Source organism: Equus asinus, chromosome 24, assembly GCF_041296235.1.
Source record: "Equus asinus isolate D_3611 breed Donkey chromosome 24, EquAss-T2T_v2, whole genome shotgun sequence".
NCBI lineage: Eukaryota > Metazoa > Chordata > Mammalia > Perissodactyla > Equidae > Equus > Equus asinus.
This window is the reverse complement of record NC_091813.1, coordinates 51,726,726-51,747,483: the sequence shown is the minus strand read 5'-3', so window position 1 is coordinate 51,747,483 and position 20,758 is coordinate 51,726,726. Positions and strand designations below refer to the sequence as shown.

The following is a 20,758-nucleotide window of genomic DNA, read 5'->3' as shown; positions in this document are numbered from 1 at the left end:
CTTAGTTTCTGTAATAAGGCCAATGTTCAAATTTTTTCTCATGTCAATCACCACTTAATAATTACAACTATGATCACACATTTCTTAAAGTAGATGACTTCACGAAAAGGTGAAAGTCCTGGGGCTTGGTTCTGATGAGTCAAAGTCTCTGCCACCCTCAGCTGCTCCCTTCTCTCATCTGGGATCCCTGACTCAAGGAGCTCCATCAGCGCTTTCGCTGCCCTCCGCCCACCATCTGTACCGGAAAGTTGTTTCCTTTTCTCTGCCTGTATTTTGCTGCCTGGAGTAAGGGTTTGAAACAGCAGCAGTTCTGGCCCAAGAGGATGGTGGTGGTGGTAGCGTGCAGGGGGTGATCTGCAAAATCATTGGTGACGCTGTGAGATACTGTGCCATTCCTGGACCTCAGTGCCTCAGGGGGTGGAGAAACTGTGTTAAGAACAAAGGTTGGGGGCACTCTTGAGGGAGGAGAACAGTGAAAACCCTGTTGTAGGCTCTGGCTCCTCTCCATCTGGAGGCTGCGAGAGGAGGAATAGGTTCAGGAGCCTGACTTTGCTTTGGAAAACCTCTTAACCTTATTACTAAGGGCCAGCTTTAGGTAAAACGTTTAGATGGTCATCCAATATCCGGTCTCAATCCCTGGAAATATGTTCCATAAAGACACAATGTCTTTTAGTCTACAATTAGACTTAAAAGGCTCAAAAATGCAAAATTTGGGAGAATTAACGAATAAAAAGCAATGCTTTTGTTATGAAGAGGAGTTAAGAAGGCACTGGGTGCCTGGAAGGAGTGGTGGTAGGCCATCTTAAATCTATAGACAGCAGGGTCAGGACAAACCGTGAGGGTGCCAGCATGTGGCACACAAGAGTCAGCCATGGAGGCTAGTGGATCTGCCTGGAGAAAGTGCAGCCAGCAGCCAGAGCGTGTTAACCAGGTGTCAAGGAGCAGATTATTCGTGAAGAAACAAACTTGGAGATGTCTAGCAGAAGTTTATGGAACTCCAGACTCTAGGCCGAAACTCAATACATGGAAGTGAGTCACAAGATTAAAGTGATTAACCCAGGAAAGTTGACGTGGCGGAGTCTTCATCTATGCAATGAGGGCACCTTAAATTCTGCCCAGTTGTAGGACTGACGGCCCAGCCTGGGGGCACGGGTGAGTCAGCTGTAGACGGGTTCACCCAAGAGAAGCTGCAGGCCACGGGCGCAGAGGGTCAGGGCAGCAGACAGGGAAGGTGCTGTGACGTGCATACGAAGAAACTTCTAAGGACCAATGGATGTAATACACTCTTATTGCAGTGTATGTCTCATAATATGTGAAACAGAAAAAAGTAGCAAGAAACAGATTTTCTTTTAAGAAAAAACACACCACTCAAAGAAAAATACTTTGGTATATTTCTATCCATTTTTCCTGTTTTATTTTACATAGTGAAGACCAGTCTCAGAATATATTTACAGTTTTATATACTTTCTATTCTTCATTGGGCTGATTTTTAATAACTATTAAATAACTTATACAAAGAAAGAGCAACCACTTAAAAACCAGCCTTAGAACTTTATGCTTCTGAAAAGGCTTCAGACGTGGAAGTAGCAGGGAAAAAGTTTCTGAACAAGAACAACAACAATAATAAAATAACAACAATAATAAAATCCCCTGAACATTCAACGGTAAATAAGTACTTGTGAAGAGCCAAAAAAGACCCCAAATTATGTCTTTCCTTTGTGACTTCATCTTTCTTTACACCAAGCAAAAGGCAAACAGTGATTGATCCCGTTTCCATTGTCAAGCCCTGAGGAAGGAATGCAGAGAACAAGGATGTCAAATAACTCGCTTTTGCATTTCAACCACCAAGATCCTAGCCTAAAATAAAATCTTGATTTGATAATTAGGTAGCACAAATAAATTGCAGACCAGAAACTGAAATTTATTTGTGTTTTTTAGCTTCCATTCCTCTAGGCTGGGACCTTGACTTTCAAAACTCAAAAGCTGATTAGTTAACACCTTCTTTCTTTGCCCTCTGTGGCATCATCCCTTCTCTGAGGCTCGAAGATGAGATGCACTGGGTCCAAGGAAGTTGAATGGGGGACAATAGCACCCCAATTGATATCACCAAATATTCCACCAAAGAAATAATTATTGCCCTGGTGATAACCAGCGTCTCTGTGTTTTGGCCAATTTCAAGGCTCAGCTTATATGCTGTGGGAGACCATGATCAGGTTTTGTAGTGGGCCAGATAAAGTGGCAAGAGATGATGGCAGAGGGATGTGCTAGAGTAAGAATTTGCTTGCGCGGCAAATTCTTAGGCCTTGAATGTTGACATGGTCCCTCTCCAGCCTAATAATATAATGAGTCCTTGCTTGGGACTCCTTTTGATGACTGTAAAATTTCATTTCCCTGGAGTTACATGATGTTGATAGAGTGCAACTGACTTCGAGGATGTACATTTTATTTTTTCAACAAGTAGAATTTCAGGACTAAGATATATTTGATCATGTCAAATCTATTCTGTTGCTAACCAATTGTAAAGCTCATTCTAATGAGGCAAGATTAGAAAATGGGAACATTTTAACAATTTCTCCTTTCACCAGGCCGCCTCACTGATTCAATCTATGAACCAGGCCATTGTTCCAGAAAGTGATCTCTTAATTGCAGAATTGATCCCATGGGGAAGTTGACTTATTGTAAAGGATTTTATAGGAGGTCAATCTTATTTGTTAGAATAAAAATTTAATATGTGTACCTAAAATTTTGTTAAAAGAATTTTGGAGGAACTTGTTTGGTCTGAATTCTTGTGATATATTTAGAGTATCCTATTATAACTTGAGATGAATTTGGAGGCTTGTAAATCCTATACTTTCAAATCCTAAAAATGATTTTTTAATTTATTTTTTGACTCTGTAATATGTACACATAGTACAAAATTCAGACAGTACAGACAGGTAGTCAGTGAAGAATAAATCCTTCTTCTTCTCCCTCGAGGAAACCACCGCAGTTGCCTGTAAACTTGACCGCCTCATCCATGGTGGGTTGCTATACAGGCAACCCTTGTTTGCAAGGTAGTGAGGGATGGTAAAAACCACTGTGCAAGCTGAAACCATGCGAAGTGACCTTAATAAGGAGCGGGAAAAATTGTGATTGTTCCTTGAGATCTTCTCCTCGTCCTACGATTTAATTCAGAGAGGCTGTCTTTTCTATGCCTTGGCAAATTGCTTACTCCTTTCTAAACTTGGATGAGTGTCCAAATTTTAGCTTTTGCATTTTCAATGTCATGAAATATCTCCAAGGGGTCCTTTATTATGAAGTTTTTTTGCCAGTGTCGCTTCCTCTGGGACATCTTCCTTTTCATCACAACCACTTTCCTCATTTATGTCAATAAATTTACCTTCACTAAGTTACCCTTGCTGCCTATCTAGAATCTGTTTAACAGTAGCAGTATCAACATTCTCCTAGTCAGCTGTTTCTTCTATAACTCCATTCACATTTTTTCCTATTGAGATGTAATTGACATATAACATTGTATCAGTTTTAGGCATACAGCACAATGATGTGATATATGTATATATTATGGAATGATTAACAATAAATTTAGTTAACATCCATCACCACACATAGTTACAAATTTTTTTCTCATGATGAGAAATGTTAAGATCTACTCTCTTTGCAACTTTCAAATATACAATGGAGTATGTTTACTATAGTCACCGTGCTGTACATTACATCCCCAGGACTTATTTATCTTATAACTCTAAGTTTGTATCTTTTGACTACCTTCAGCCATATTCCCCACCCCCGACCCTCTGCCGCTGGCAATCACCAATCTTCTCTGTATCTGTGAGTTTCGGTTGTTTTGTTTTAGATTCCGTGTATAAGTGAGATCATACACTATTTGTCTTTCTTTGTGTGACTTGTTTCACTCAGCATAATGCTCTCAAGGTCCATCCATGTTATGGCAAATGGCAAAATTTCCTTATTTTTTATGCCTGAATAATATTCCATTGTCATGCTCCTCATTATGATGTTTTGGTCAATGATGGACGGCGTATATGACTACGGTCCCTCAGGATTAGTACCACATAGCCTACATGTGCAGTACCTGGGTTTACGTAGGCCATTTGTATATCTTAGTTGGAAAAATGTCTGTTTAGTTTCTCTGCCCATTTTTTAACTGGATTGTTTGTCTTTTTGCTACTGAGTTGTATGAGTTCTTTATATATTACGGATATTAACCATAGATAACTTTTTAGTTTGATGTAGTCCAACTAATTTATTTATACTTTTGTTGCCTTTGCTTTTGGTGTCAAATCTACCACTTACATTTGATTCAAATTTCACTTCTAGTTTTATCGCTTTTCATTTATTTCTGCATTTTTATCATTGTTGGCCAGTTCCCTCCCTCAATTATCCATTTTTCTAATGTGATTTTGTAAATGTCATGTGGATTTACCCCTGGGAGACAGCAAGGCAACACAACTACACACTTTGCTGTCTGTGTGAGACACAAATCACAGATGTGTGGAGAGTGACCAGTCACTGACAGCCTTTGAAAGGAGTGACGTGATTGGCTCTGATCTTAATATTCACCTGTTACTTAGACCTAATTGGTGGATGGCAGAGATAGCAGAGAGGTTTGTACTTAGTACAGTTACTCAAAGTCAATATATTGTGGTAAGTGAAATCTGAACTAGGTGGTTCGGGGCCTGGTATTATTTAACCAAACTGTGGTAATTGAAATTTCTGCATTTCAGAACCATGCAAGGAATGACTACTTATACAATGGCAGATTGTTCTTCAAAAGTGGTGCAAAACCTCTCCCATCCTCCACGTTCTTCTAGAATCTTGCCATTCCCACATCAAGAGGTGGGGTCTAATTCCCCTCTCCTTGAATCTGAACAGTTTTGTGACTATTTGGTAACCAATAAAATGCAACTAAAGTAACTGCATGATTTCTAAAGCTGAAGCATAAAAGACAACACAACTTAATGCCTGAGACTATCGTTCTATGAAGAAGGCCAAACAAGCCCGTGTGGAGAAATCATATGCAGAGGATATGTAAACTGATTGATCCAGTATTATATCATTGGACTTTTAGGCTGTTTCCAATCTTTTGCTGATATAAGTAATTCTGCAACAAATATCTTTGAACACTCCATTTTTCATGAGTGGGTAAATTCCAAAAACCAGAATAAACACAAAATCTTGAAATTGGAAGAATGATTCTTTTCTATATCCCATCAATAAAGTTAGATCAAGTGAGATAAAGGAATGTACTTAAGTTTTCAAGGAAATGCTAAGTGGTCCATTTTGTTAGTGAAGTAAAAACTACAATATTATTTATGCTAATGAGGCAAAAGGCACTGGTAGCACAGTGAAGATAAATTTTGCTGGGATGAGAAAATTCTTTAGGCAAGGTAATTTATGCTATGACTTAAAAATGTATTTTGTGGAAAGATGGCCATATTTCTCTGAGCAAGAAATCAGATAGTTGTATATTCTTTAAGCTACATTCTTTAAAATGCAGAAAATGAACAAAGAGTGAGAGGATGGTGGGGAATGTTTTTTTTTGGAGGTCAATTCTGGAGTCAGTACCATTCATCTTTATGTTGTACACCAGTTTTGTCAACGTTTTCTAAAAGATGTTCAGCTCAAAACAAAACCTCATGCATGAGATTTCTCATTTCTCACAATGAGACCTTTATGCCATTAAGTAAAGGTTAAGTTACATTAGCATAATTTATTTAAGAAGACAAGGAAGTTTATTTGATACTTTAGATTGTCAAGAAAGAACACTAACACAGAAATATCTGGCCTTAAAGAGTTAACCCTCAGCAATTTACAAAGTAGCTATTCAGAATGATTTACTTCCGCACTTTGCAGATTTCAAACCCTTTGTTTTAGACTTCAGCTTAATTTAACTTTATCTTGATGCTAGGCTATTTGAAATTTGTACAGTATTTCCTTTTCCAGACAGCTACACTTGTACATATCTTAGGTCTATGATGGTTAGTTTCAGCCGTCACAATAGATCTGATAAGGCAGTAGTATTTTAGTTAATATGTAGCAAAGTTCTGAAAGCACTCTAACAAACTTCCTTGTCTTTAACTCACCCTTAGAGTATTACTTTCAGCTTTGTTTGCTTTTTAATTTTAAAATATGTATTTGGTTTCAAGAGGTTCTGTTTGTACTCTCTGCTGCATCGTTTGGTTTAGGCGCTTCTATTTTTCCGATAAGTCTTTTTTATAATAGTGCTCCTGTTTGCTAAGGTGTGGATGGTCAAAACCCAATTTCCTGCATTGCTGAACCAGGCTCAAAGGAGTGAACTGGTGGATGATCCACCGAAGTGTTCCGGTTTCAGACTGTGCACATGTCACACTCTTGCTGACATGCAATTTGTGTTTTCTACTTTGCTTAATTTCCATGTGAAGCACTCTTCTAAGACCTAACCTTTAGTCAGTGCGTGCCTCTCCTTATGGGAGTAAAAGGAAGCTAAGTTATGAAATAGCTGTCATGTGAATGTTACAAGCTATCCAGGATTCAAAGGTCTAAACCAAAAGATCTAAATATCATTTTAAAAGGCAAAGATGTTCTAACACGTCAAAGCAAAAACAAAAATCCACCAGCCATTCTTTCAACTGAAGAGATGAAACCCAAAGAATTCGTACAGCAAAATGGAAGAAATTAGAAGAATGATCATCTAAAAATCCGCCATTGGTGAAGTGATGAAGAACATTTACTGGCTTATTCTGAAACTTTTCAATTTTGCGACTCTTGGCTGCATATGGATTTCTGCGGTACAGTGTACGGTTTTAAACAGCTGCCTAAAGTCATGTGTAATGAACCTGGTAAGTTTTACTGGTCTAATATTTGTCTTTGCAAGAACTAGAACATGTAGAACTCCGCTTGTTCTAAATGATTGAATTGTCTTCTCTTTATGAGAAGTTTTCTCATGAGAAATAGCACCAAGTTAAAAAAAGAGTCTTTTTCCAAAATGAGTTAGGAACATTTATAATTATGGAAGCAGGGCAGAGCTATTTTATTTTTTTAAGTTATCTGCTTATAGATAGTTTTGGGGGGGGCATGGGGTTTGGGTAAAGGAGGCTTAAGTGAAATCTATTTTGCACGCTTTAAGAAATATCAATTCAAACTCATTTATTATGAAATCATTTATATTTGTCTTGAACCATGAAATAGGTTTGGCCACAGGGCAAAGCCTGCTAGTTGCAGACAGCAGTGCTATTTATATTGTGGATGGATGGTTGTATTGGGAGTTGCATGACCCAAGGAAGCAGAGGCAGGTGCCACATGAACAACATTTTATTTTAAACGCAAGAACTGTTTGTAAATTCCTTTATTTCTATGTGTGCATTTGTAATTTTTTCAGTAATGAGTTTTTTTCATATGGAAATTTATGTTTTCCTTCTCATTTCTGGATGTCATCTTTCCTATGCGTATTGTTTCATGTCTTTTCAGTTATCGTGACTTAGTTGTGCTTAAAACAGTCTCTGAATCAACTTTGAAAACCAAATACATTCTAGCTAGGGAAAGACACACTCTTCTAAAGGCAAAGTAATAGTATGATAGCTTACGTGTGATACTACTTATAGTCATACTTTTTAAGATAATGAAAGTACCAAGTACAGTACTCAGTATTATGCTGACATATGGGAGACAGAAGTCTGTGGCAGATTAAAAAAGAAATTTACTTGTGATAAATTCTTTTAGTTCAATTTAAATTATGGTTTAAAACACTACTTAGGCTTACTGGGAATAGTAGCACTTTTTTTTTTTTTAACTTTTTATTGAGATTATGATCATTTACAACCTTGTGAAATTTCAGTTGTACACTATTGTTTGTCAGTCGTGTTGTAGGTGCACCACTTCGCCCTTTGTGCCCACCCTCCACCCCGCCTTTCCCCTGTAAAAAGTTCGGTATTTTATATAAATCTTTGCTGGAGTCTTCATTGCTGTTAATGTAGAATTGTATGCTTTAGGTTTTTATAGTCATAATCCAAACTTAAAAATGGAAGAATGGGACCATTAAATGTTTTCTTTATTAAAAAATTTAAAAATGTTCTCTGATATAACAAGAACACATATTCATTGTAAAATATTTATAAGATAGAGAAGAATAAAGGGAAAAGTCCTTAATTCCACCACTGTTAAACTTTGATTGTATTTTTTTCAGTGTTTTTCCCTCAAATATGTATATAATTTTACACACAGTTGTGCACCCAGCTTTTTCATTTAACATTATATTGTGAGTTTTCCCTATACCCTTAGGTATTTATGGAAACAGGATCTTTAATATATTCAGAATATAACACCGTGATGTGTTTGCTGACTTCCCTACTATCAAAACTGATGCTATTTGTTTCCATTCTTGTAGTCTCCATTTTATTTTATTTTATTTTATTTTATTTTATTTTATTTTATTTTTAAGTTCAGTTCAGTTTCATCTTATCTTTCTGTGTGGGCTCCTTGAGTTCAGGGGTTGGCAGTAGGAGTAGGCAGTTTCTTTGTTGAGTTGCCTTCCGTTCACCACCCACAGAGAAAGGCACAGCTGATGTGGAGATGACTGCAAGGGACACGGTCTACCAATCTGACTGGTGGCTGTAATAAATGTTCTCCATCTGGGCCTCCCACACGCGGCTGGAGGGACAAAAGCCAGGTGAATGAACAATGAATGTAGCCGTGGATCAAGGAAAAGGATATGTAAAGTTCTTGAGTTTATTATGAATTTTGTTTCTGTGCCATCCTTTTCAGCCTTGACATTGACTGTGAAGGTCATCTTTGATTGACTGGGTAGTTTTTGATATTGAGGCATCTTTGCTTTTTAAAAAGAAACACCAAAGAATCTTGTACAAAGGAATGCTAGAATTGTTGTCCAAAAATGCACAAATCATAGGTCTACGTGTGAGCATGGGTACTGTACATTAATTGATGGATCTGTACATATGCGTTAAGTGTAATAACTGACAATGTTTTTGAATTATATATGCCGTGTGCTACAGAGAACAAAAAATAATTAATGTTCTTCAGAACACTAGTGTTGTGAGATCTTTTATGAAAAAGAAATCAAAGAGATTCATGGTCAATAATTTATGGAAATGCTTTTTACCATACGCTCTTTTGGTAGCTCCACAGGGCACAATAGCATATTAATGGCTTTGTATAATCACAATTTTCTGATATCTTTGACAACAAAACTCTTTTTTTGAGTAACAAATCCAAAGAACTGAGGAACTAGCATTGAGAAGTGCCCTGTGAGAAGAATCAGTTCAATTCAATAAAGGACTGTTAGAAACAACAGAGTTCAGAAAGTTGTCCTATTGGAAAATATATACAAACATCAGTACCTTTCTTGTATATCAATATATAACTTTATAACAAGATAATGAAATAAAACCATGATCCAAAATTTCATAAAATATTCAGAAATTGCACAGTTTGTATTGGTGTAGGAATAGACAGACCAGTGATACAGAACACAGTCCAAAAATAAAACCATGTACATAAGGGAGTGTAGAACATGATAAAGATGACAATTCAAATCAAAGTGGGGCTATCCATTTACAATAAAAAATAACTCCTTCCTTTGGTAGGTGAATGGATAAATAAACTGCGGCACATCCAGACAATGGAATATTATTCAGAGCTAAAAAGAGGTGAGCAATCAAGCCATGAAAAGACATGGAGGAAACTTAAATGCATATTGCTGAGTGGAAGAAGCCAGTCTGAAAAGGCTACAAATTGTATGATTCCAACTACATGACATTCTGGAAAAGGCAAAACTATGGAGACAATGGAAAAATCAGTGGTTGATGGGATGGGATTTGGGGGGAAGATGAATAGGGAGAGCATAGAGGATTGTTAGACCAGTGGAAATACTCTATACCATCTTATAATGATGGATAGATGTCATTATACATTTATCCAAATCCATAGAATGTACACCACCAAGAGTAAGCTCTAAGGTAAACTATGGACTTTGGGTGATTATGATGTGTCGATGTACACTCATCCTTAGTAAAAAATGTACTATTCTGGTGTGTGATATTGATAATGGGGGAGGCTATGCATGTGTGGAGGCAGGGGGCATATAGGAAATCTCTTAATCTCAATTCTGTTGTAAACCTAAAACTGCTCTAAAAAAATTGTCTTTAAAAAAAGGATTAAAAAGGCCCAACTCCCTACGTCACCAACAGATTAAAATAAATTCTAGGAGGTGTTAAATAAAAAGGTGTGATTTAAATACAAACAAGCAAATAACAAAAAACAAAACAAGACTTCACCCCATAAAAATATTAGAATAAATTAGGAAAGAATATTTCTATAATGTTGGAGTGAGAATGCCGTAAGAAGCCTGATTTGAAAATCCTTGGTCCCTAAAAGAAATTATCAATGAATTTGACCGCTTAGAAACTTAATCTATATGACAAGAAACAGAATACAATAAAAACCAAGCCAAAAAATGGAAAAAAGTATGACATATTATATACAAAATTTTACCAAACTTTATACATGAAAAGTATTCAAAATAAGTAAAAAGAAGAAATATAAATGGCTAAAAGCGTGTGATAGGTATTCAACCTCGCAGCAACCATAGAATGCACAGTAGAAATGAAGATCAATTTTTCTTCTATCAGACGGGCAAACATAGAGACATTTATAGTTGGCCAAGTTTGGGTAAGCCAGTGCTTTCACATTCTGCTGGTTAGGATGTAAACTGACAGATTTCTAGAAAAAAATGAGTTAATAAAAAACAAAATTAAAAGGAAAAGTATACCTTTAACCCCGCGCATCAAGAAATTTATCTGAAGAGATTATTGCATAACTCACTAAAGGTATGTCTGCAAAAGGCTGTTTATAGCAAGTTTGCACATAGGATTAATAATAGATTTTTAAGTGCCTGGCACTGTGCTCTAGTAATTAATACATTATTTAATTGAATCCTCACAGAACCTTATAAACTAAATATTATCCTACTTATGTCTCAGATGAGAATACTAAGTTTAGACGGCATAGGTAACTTTTAAAATATCGCATAGGAGCAATTGTCCTATGTGGGATGTAAATGCAGATCATTCTGCTCTGTTTCATCTATTAGGGTAGGAAGTGAAGAATGAAATTAGTTCCTGCTGAGGTGGGCAGGATAGAGAAGCTTGTGCCAAGAAGTAGGTGTTGGGTTAAGAGAATTTAAGATCCGGGACTGGGATTGTGTGTTTTAAGCAGAGACTTTGAGCGGAAGGAGCTGTAGTAAATCAGTGAGGATCTGAAGTCCCGAGTGAACAACGTGGATTTGGTGCCGGTTACAGGAGGCAGCTGTGCTTTGGTTAAGACTTCAGGGTGCGGAGGCAAACCACCCCCTCCCACTCCCGTCAAATCCTGACTCTTGGGTAATTTACTAAACGTCCCTGTGACTCAGCTGTACAATGGAATTAACAAGCATACCTCCCTAAAAGGGCAGTTGAGATGTTGAATGAGATTTAGTGTAAAACACCTTGCAGGGTGCCTGGAACCTAGGAGTCACTCCCCAAGGAGGAAGAGGTTGGAGAACCAGTGGAGATTAGGGGAGAGTGTTGACAAAATCTGCTTCATCAGAACCCCGGGAGATCCGACTCCCGAGGCTACCCTGCCCAAGACCACTTGACGGGCACTTCATTCAGCCTATTAAATGTAACCTTGAGAGCTGCCAAAAGGATTCGATACTGTTAGAATGTAACTTTATGGTCATCAAGAGACATCTCTGTTGACTTATTGCTTAAAATGGAACACGAAAGCTACTCAGCACTCACCCTTTCACTTTTATGAGCCAACATAGATTTCCGAAGGGATAGGAAAAAATTCAGTTTAAATTCACTATGTTACACTTGGTTGTATATGATTGTGGTTCAATCATATAAAGGAAAATCAAAAGCTTCATTTTGGACAAAATCATGAAGACAAAGTACTATGAAACGTAGTTGCACAATTAATCTAAAAGATATAGTTCTTACACTCTAAATACTAATCTAAAAACAGAAACATATCAAGCATCCTTAAATATAAGTGATTAGGGAATGGAGTTTAGAGGAATCTTCATTCACACATCGAATGAGAGGAAAAAAGGTAACATTTGTTCTCTGGTTCCTGTGTCTGATTATTTCTCAAGTAAAGCCCCACAATGCTAAGTCATTGGATGATGCTTCCAAGGGACAGGACTTCTAGGGCATTCCTAGGTAGTAGGCTATCTTGAATTCATGGATTTATTCCTTCAGTATAATTTATTGAACACCTATTATCCGTCAGACACTGTGCTGGGTGCTGGGGATAGAGTGAAGAGCAAAATGGATGGTGCTTACGTGGAAGGGAGAGAGAATGCTCAATGAACTTAGTGATGAACGTCTTTTCTCTTCCCTCTGAAAACCATGGACTGTTCAGAAGCTCACAACAGATGCTTAAAATCCTTTGGATATTCTCCTGGACCATATCTTGCTTGTAGTGCTGGGTCAGCCAAGGACAGATGGCATGTCCCTTGCTAGATTAATCACCTCTGTAATTCAGTGGTTCAAATTCAGCAACTTTTAAGGGGAGGTTCTAAGCAGTACCAATTAGATTACTAGAAATATTCACTTAGTTTCCCTTTGCTCATAATTCTAAGTCAATCAGTGAGGCAGGTTGATGATTAGATCATATCCACGTGATGCTATTCGGGTACACATCTGATTATCATAAGCCCAGTATTGCCGTCCTTTGTAAGCCCTTCTGTATGTGAAGGACTCTACTCAAATAATGACCAGGGAAAGGATGAGCAACTTAGAGAGCTTTTTCCCTTAGTTTCCGTTTCTTTTCTTTCCCCCAGCACAAAAAAATTCGTAAAATTTGTGAAAATTGAGAAATAAACAGTAATCTGATATTTTACTATATGTAAAATTCTGAGTTTGTATTTTTCTCTATTCCTTATAAGAATGCTTTAAAAAAAGAAAAATCTGAACACAATTCATCTCTAATCCAGGAGTCCTTCGACTTGATTAATTGACTAATGTCACAGGTTTATTTAATGCTGTGTGAGGCTCTCTCCAGTGTCCTTAAACACTTTTTATGGCCACACCCCCACTCCCACCATTATCATTTCTGTAGAATTCTTAGGCATTCTATCTTATAATTGGCACTGGCATTATGTCTGATTTCAAGACTGACCTAATGACTTTAAAACATTTGGCTCCTTACTTTACAGTTAGAAAACACTGAGGAGGCGACAGTATTCCAGGAAGCTTTAAAATAAAAAGATGTGGCAGGTAGACTGAACACAGGATCGATAGCTGGTGCTTATTACCTCCTTCTTTATTTCAGGGCAGGCAGCTTGACAGTGGCACACCACATAATCTGAGTGAACCGGTGAGTAATTGCTCCTGTTGTTAAGAACTTCACCAGTGTTTGCATTGATAAAAAAAAGGGACAATGGTCAGGTTTTATTACAGTAAGGGTAATTCCTAAATATAATCTCATTTACTTGTCCCTGCTGAGGAAGGTCAATGGGAATTAGTGAGAAGTCTGAATCATAGATTATTCAAAAAGGAAGTCAGGGACAGTGTGTTGAAAGAGCGACAAGTCCATGATTTTGATTCTACAGAGCTGTGTGGCTTTGGGCACATTACTTAATCTTTCTGAGACTTAGTTTCATTATGTGTTATCTGAAAGGGTTGGATTAAGCTGTCTCCAATGTTTCTTCTAACAATTACATTAAGGTTTTATTACTTTTCTGCACCTGTATCCATTTATTCAACAAATGTTTAGTGACTCAAAGTATAAGTATGAAGCAGGCACTGTGCCAGGTAATAGAGACTTAAGAATGAATAAAGAAGGGTCTCTGTTTTAAAGGACTCTCAACTTTGTAGGAGAGACAGACACATACTTAAAACCACTGCCAGACAGTGAGGTGAGAGCCAGAATAGCCGTGTGTGTGAGGGGCAAAGAGAATACACAAGGGGAAAAGTACTTGCCTTCATGGCCTTTGAACTAAAACTAGAAAGAGAAAGAACTTTCTAGAAGGACTAAGAGAGGAAAGGGTCCACCAGTGGGAGCCCTTTGTGCCAAGACACAAGGTTTGAGGTAGCCCAACTTGTTCAGGAAAGGAAGAGTATTTCAGCTTGCATGGAAAACAGGATATGTGTGTGGAGGTTAGGAAGGTGGGAAGGTGGAAGACAGGTTCGGCAAGTGAGGTGGGACCAGATCATGGAGAGCTCTGTATATCATGTTGGTAATTTGGTTTAAATTACACACAGAGTTTTAGGTAAGAGAAGAGTGTAATTAGGTTTTATTTTAAAAAGATCACTCCAACTGTAGAAACAAGAGAGGTCCCTCATGAGGCTGTTGGCAAGTAGTAGTGGGCACAGAAGAAAAGTAGAGGCAGTGAGTGAGTGAGGAACCCAGATGGATTACAGGTAAAGAAGAAGTGAGTCAATAGGACCGGGTGATGGATTGTCCCTGGGAGGGGAGTGGGATGAGAGAAGGAGAAGATGCTGGCTCTTGGCTCGGGCAGCTCAGAAGGTTGAAGCATATTAATGGAAACACAAGAGAAAAAGCAAATTGAAGGGTAGAAATGGGGAATTTAATGTTTCTCATGCTGAATTTGAGGCACTTGTAGGGACTTACATGGAGATGTCTAACGAGCAATTGGAAATCTGAGTCTGGAGCTCAGGAAGGAGCCTCAACTGAAGTTCAGATTTTGGGGTTCTTGACACCTACAATGACTGAAGCTGAGGTAGTGGCTGAGCTCCCTCTTGGAGAACTTGAAGAGCCAGAAGGGAAAAAGCTGAGAATAGGAAACAAACACAAAAGGGGTGGGGAGAAGAAAAAAGAGACGGCAAAGGAGAAGGAACTGAGAGGAAGAAGGAGGGCGTACAGGTGTCGCCGCGCTCTGTGGAATCACGGGCACAGACAAACAAGTGAGGGAAGGAGAAACGGTGGGATCTGCCTAAGAGCAGGCCACAGAGGCAGCTTTGGGAGAAGTTTCAGAGCAGCTGTGGAGTGAAAGCTGGCTAGTGGGCAGGAGATTTCTCGAACTGTCCACTTATTTAGGTTTTGATATGCTGCCTTCTGGTGGAGTCCCTGGCTTTGAGTTTTGCTTGTCTCATGAGGACACCCCACGGACCCATGATATGCTTGATGCCAGGCTGTCCGAGACTTTACCTGCTGTCAACCACCCAGCAGACAGTGTGCTCCTTGAAGGTCTGGCTGGGCCTCCCACCCCGGGCTGAGCTCCACTCAGCAACCCTGCCGCCCTGCAGGGAATCACGCCAGGCCCTGCTCTGTCTGTAGACACGACAGCTCTGCTGAGAAGCCCAAAGGTCCTGATCCTTTAGAGGCCACAAATTCCTTTGTAGATTTCTATTTCTAAAACATTTTTTTGTTACTATATTGCACTTTCAAGTGACAAGAAAAGTCACCCTTCTTCAGTCACCATTGCCTCTTCTGGTCTCTTTCAGTGCATCCAAGGATGTCGTTTTTGGAACTCTGTAGATCAGGAAAGCTGTGCTTTAAAATGTGTAAGTATTAATTATATTTCTGTTTTGATACTGGTTCCCTCAAGAGAAGAGTTGTCTAAGAGGATTCCTTTTTGAATTTCCATTGGCTTTCAATTAGTTTGCTTGATTCAAAAGGAAAAGTATGATAGCCTGAGTAATACGGAGTAATGGAAAAAAAGTTGAGATCAACATTATTAATGCAACTGGAGGCCGAGGGAGGTTAATGCAAACCACGGAACCCGGGGCTGCCCAGTTGCTCCAAACTGTAAAAGCCTTTCAGGAGAATGTTAGGTATTCGTTAAATTTCCTAGTCCTGTGCTTCTCAAATTTTAATACGCAATTATCTGGGGATCTTGTTAAAATGCAGATTGATTCAGTGGGTCTTGGGCAGGACCTGGGGTTCTGCACTTGTCCCAAGCTTCCAAGTGACATGAGGCCACACTCTGGACAGCAGGGCCCTACCTAGGTCATGTCCAAAGTTTCTCTAATCCAGAGGTCACGGACACCTGGTTTACCCCACTTTATGTAGGAAATGCATCCCCCAATACTTTATTTTTCATTTTTGATTTATCCTGGCTTTGCCAGTTAATGTATGACTTAATTAAAGTACCTAACCCCTTGGCACTTTACTTTCCTCGTCAATGAGTTAGGATAATAATTGAACCTCCCTCCTAAGGATAGTGCCTGATATATGGTAATTACTCTGATCTCATGGATAAGAATTTTGTAAATTAAATGTTGGTTGCTTGTTCAGGTTGTTCAAGTCAGAGATGAAATCAGTAAGGATCGCGGTAACTTTGGGTCATATCATTTTCTATTAATGACAAATTATAGCACTGAGATTTAAATAAGGACATTAACCTATCCTTATAGATATAGTCCTCATAGCTTTTCTTGTATAGTATGTCCTCGCAGATCTCTATTACAGGAGTTCCTTATGCCCACTCTCTTGTTTGTAACTGTGCGCTTCATAGAATGGAAGTTACCAAAAGATGGATCAGGTGCTATCTGGGCTTTAGAACTATCATACACTCTAAAAACACTTTTACCTCTCCTTGGTAGCACTTTTTACAAATTGCAGTTTAAATCATCATTTGTCTAGTTACGTGCTTGATATCTTCTGCTCTGACATGTCAGCTCATCCGGGCAGAATGCTCTCTGTCTCGTTCACACTGTGTCCCTTGCACTGAACACAATGAGGGGCACATAGCAGATGCTCAGACAAGACTTGCTGAGTGAATGAATGGGAAGGGACTTTTGTTGCTGGAAACAGTCCAGGAAGCAGAGTGGATGCTGGATCGCCCAGTCTGGACAGAGGAAGCGGCTGGCCTTTCCTAGCAAGAGCTACTGGTGGTTTTCATTTCAAGTTCTGTCTCCCCTGGGCGCCTGCCAACACTCCTTTGTTGTCTCACCTGGTCCATCATGGGTTACCTCTTAGTTGACTGAGATTTTCTAGTAGACGTCGCGCTTCATCATTTTTCCATTGAGGCAAACATAATTTTCACAGCTGTTCGTACAGCGGCTTTCCTGGGCAGGAGGCCCAGCGCTGGGCTCGCTTGCTTTTGTTGGTTTTATTGGTTATTTGTCAATTGGTGGGACAGAAATTAACTTTGAAAAAATGTATAGGTAAGTGTCATTAAAATTATTTACAACTTTAAAGATTTTAAGTAATTTTCCTTTCCTTTTTTTTTCTATGCAGAATGATACCTATGCTGCTGTTTGTGAGGTGAGCTTGCAATCACTTACAAAACAGATGTCACCAAACCCCATGCCCTTATCTCTTGCGTTAAAAAAAGAGTGAAGGGACCTGAGTCATTTTCAGTGCACGGACACATTCTTCCTGGGAGTGCTATGACTCTGGGCATAAAAAGGACTGTATAATTCCATTTTGACACAAATATTTGCTTTGTTTCCTATCTCTATGTGCACATAAATACTGTATATATAAGCGTATATAAGTGTGTGTACACCCATGCACATGCGCCTAAACATGTGTACATATATGTGACTCTGATCTGGTTGGAAAGGTTCTTATTCCTGAAGCCTGGGCAGGAGAGGGTGGGGGGAGAAGGAAAGTGGCACATGTCAGGATACCCTTCTCTCTGCTGATTTCATTTTCTTCCCCACAAAGCATGTGCTCTCTCATTAAATACAACGCATTAAAAGAAAACACTTTAGTTGCAATCTTCCTCCTTATTCAACAAACTCCTTTGACAACATTTGAAACACAGCTTTGTTTTTGTTTCCAGCCATGATAAAAGGGACTTTCATGCTAACTCTGGCTGCCCAGGTCTCTTTTCACTTCCCAGGGCCCCCACCGGAGTCTCCTCCTCCGGCATCTGATCTCCTCTCCTTCAGAAAGACCTTAGGATTTCCATCTTTTCCTATTCAATCTTCTTCAGCTAAACATACCTGTCCTGGATTCCACAGCCCTCAGAATTCATTTTAGGTTATTTGACAGTAAGTATTTATGATGAGGCTACATTATTTCTCAGTTTTAAATGTCCTTGAAACCGGAGAACAGAACTATTTTATCTTACCTGGGGAAGGAGTACAAATTATCATCCATTAGTAAAATGGAAAAATTTCCTTTTAATAGAGGATAAAAATAAAAACAAAAACAATTAAATTGAAACATTTTCTCAATAGTCTGTGCTTACTTTATACCCGAGTGATTTTTCCTTGGGAGTGGATGGTGGTGGGGGTTGGCTAAGAAGAAATACAACCGAGGGGAGAAGCTGCCCCATATGTAAATAGACAAAGATCTTTCCTGATTGACATTAAAAAGAAAAAACGACTGCCTGAGAATGCTTTTATGTGATTAAAGCAAAATTAGCCGAAAAATAGTCCCTAGGAGGATTGTGTCTAGAAAGCCAGAGTGTAAGTCTTTTAAGCACTGAAGCAACGCAGGATTGGCTTTCCAATGGGGTAGTTCCCTGTCATCATTATACTGCCCAGTTGTCTTATATAATGTAAATCTTCTCTCTCAGTGTTGTAACGTACAATTATTCTCTTCCTTTCTATTTATACTTTACTATTTCACACTTTAAAATATTACGCTTTAAATAACGTAGAACTGAACAGCAATACATGCTCTGTAGAGGCAGAGATAGATACATAGATATTTTTAACTCAGCTGCCCACACCTTTAGGAAATCAAACTCTTCAACTATTAAGGCTTCAACCCAGGAAGCTTGGAATTTTTGCACATGTTCCTTGGAAGAAATAGTCTTAGAAGTGATGGCTAAGCAAAATATAACTTAGAAAATGACGTTAGCAAGTGACAGAGGTTATCCCTGATAATTGATAACACAAATTAGATTATACCGTTCCTAAAAACCTTTTTATGGCTTCTTGCTGCCGTTTGAGAAAATGACAAACTACCAATGTCTGATGGCTCCTCTGCCTCATCTTGCCCCCTCTCCCTTGTTCTCTGTGTGGTCACACCAGCCTTTCCCTCTTCTTTGACTATACGAGGGACAGTCCTGCCTCAAGGCTTTTGTCCTTGCCACATCTTTGCAAGCCCAGCTCTCTCTCACCGCTCAGGTCTCGTCTAAGTCCTGACAAGGACTTGTCTCAGTCCTGACTTAACTGAAGTCAGTCTTCTTCCTGCCTACGTATGTCTTATGCCTTTGACTTGTTTTACTTTCTTCATAGCACTTTTCGTTATCTGAATGTATTTTATTTTTAAAATTTGTTACTCTGTGACTGTCTGTTGCCTTCTAAGGAATTGTAAATTCCATGCAGGCAGCAAACTTACCTGTGTTGCTCATGGCCAAGTCTTTAGAGCCTAAAACAGTGCTTGGCACATAAAAGGTATCCATAAGTATTTTTTGAATGAATGAATGATTGTTTTAGGAGATGAAGCCACAATTCACATGGAAAGGCTGTACTAGGGACATCCCAGGGGGGTGCTGGGGTATGTCCTCCTTGTGTTAAGGAATAAGCAAAGGCACTGGCAATACATGTGCCAGTCTGGGAAACATGAGAGTGGAGCCAGAGGAACAATGATAAAGATGATCTTACTACTATGGGAAAAATGAGAATATAGATGGGAACAGAGATAGCAGGCTGGTGTAGCCCCTAGGAAGACTGAACTTGGCTTCCGCAGTGGGAATGGCAGCTCAGTAGCCTGGAATATGCTGCATAAATGCCCCATCCAGGGGCTTTGGGCCCAGATTCTGTGAATTCCTTAAATCCAACTACCTTTAGATTCTCTCCAGGCAGCTTGACCTTGAGAAACACTGGATAACTTCATTTGAAGTCCAATGTTAGGTTGAAAAGAGAGACAGACAGACAGACAGACGGAGAGAAAGGGAAAACCTAATCAATGGCTTTGCCTCCACTTGAGATAACATTTAAACTCCTTAGAGTACAAATTTCCAGTTATAAGATTAACAAATTCTGGGGATCTAATGCACAGCATGGTGATTATAGCTGATAATACTGCATCATGTACTTGAGTGTTGCTAAAGGAGTTGATCTTAAATCTTCTCACCACAAAAAAGAAATGGCAATTGTGTGATGGGACGAAGCTGTGAGTGAGCTAATGCTGTAGTGGAAATCATTGTGCAGCATATAAATGTATCAAATCAATGTGTTGTACACCTTAAACTTACACGATATGTCAGCTATATCTCAATAAAGCTGAAAAAAAATACAACTTTCACAAAAGTAAACACAAAAAATATTTAAATTCCTGAATAGATCAGAATTTTATGATCAATTTTCCCATGAAAAAATGCAGGAAAAATAGCCCACGATTTCCCCGATAGTCAGGACTAACTATATTTCCAAATAAACATTATTCCATTTCTTTTCTTCTTCCTCAGTTTTCTTTCTTGAAAAAAAATCCCACGTTACATGATAATTTTGCTGCCCCTTGGTATATTTATTCTCTCCAGTTAATGAACGTGGTGAATGTCTTTTACTGAAACCTGCATAGAAGATGTGAAAAGTATACTAAGCCCTTAAGTTAAGTAATCCTGAGTGCAAACTGAGGTATTTAAATTAATCCTTAACTAAGCAAACCTGGGCTTATCAGGCGCCACTTCCTTCGATTGCACAGATCAAACATTGGACGCTAGTGTCTGCCAGCCACAGCCCTTCCCCACCTGGGATGTTGAGGGCAGATGCATTGTGTCATGGTTTCCACTATTCTCGTGAGAAACAATAGCATGTTGTCTTAGATATTATACTTACAAACTGAATGAGAGCAGGAAGGTTGATCATGATTGTGTTGTAGTTTTACAATGTGT

The 20,758-nt window shown here is 38.8% G+C and overlaps 1 protein-coding gene across 5 annotated transcripts in view; it reads left to right on the top strand.

Annotated features, from left to right (window-relative positions):
• Positions 1–6,284: 6,284 nt before the first annotated feature.
• ROS1 (ROS proto-oncogene 1, receptor tyrosine kinase) overlaps positions 6,285–20,758 on the top strand; it is a 103,946-nt gene continuing 89,472 nt past the window's right edge. For 3 of the 5 annotated variants that reach the window (XR_011497653.1, XM_014866129.3, XM_070496208.1), the window contains exons 1-4: positions 6,285–6,836; positions 13,327–13,371; positions 15,462–15,521; positions 17,200–17,226. Coding sequence is in view for 3 of the 5 variants with exons in the window: in XM_014866129.3 (XP_014721615.1) it covers positions 6,714–6,836; positions 13,327–13,371; positions 15,462–15,521; positions 17,200–17,226 (255 nt within the window). In the remaining 2 variants the exon portion in view is untranslated. Of the gene's footprint in view, positions 6,837–9,596; positions 9,660–13,326; positions 13,372–15,461; positions 15,522–17,199; positions 17,227–20,758 lie in introns of all 5 variants that reach the window. The other 2 variants (XM_070496209.1, XM_070496207.1) reach the window with 2 other exon arrangements.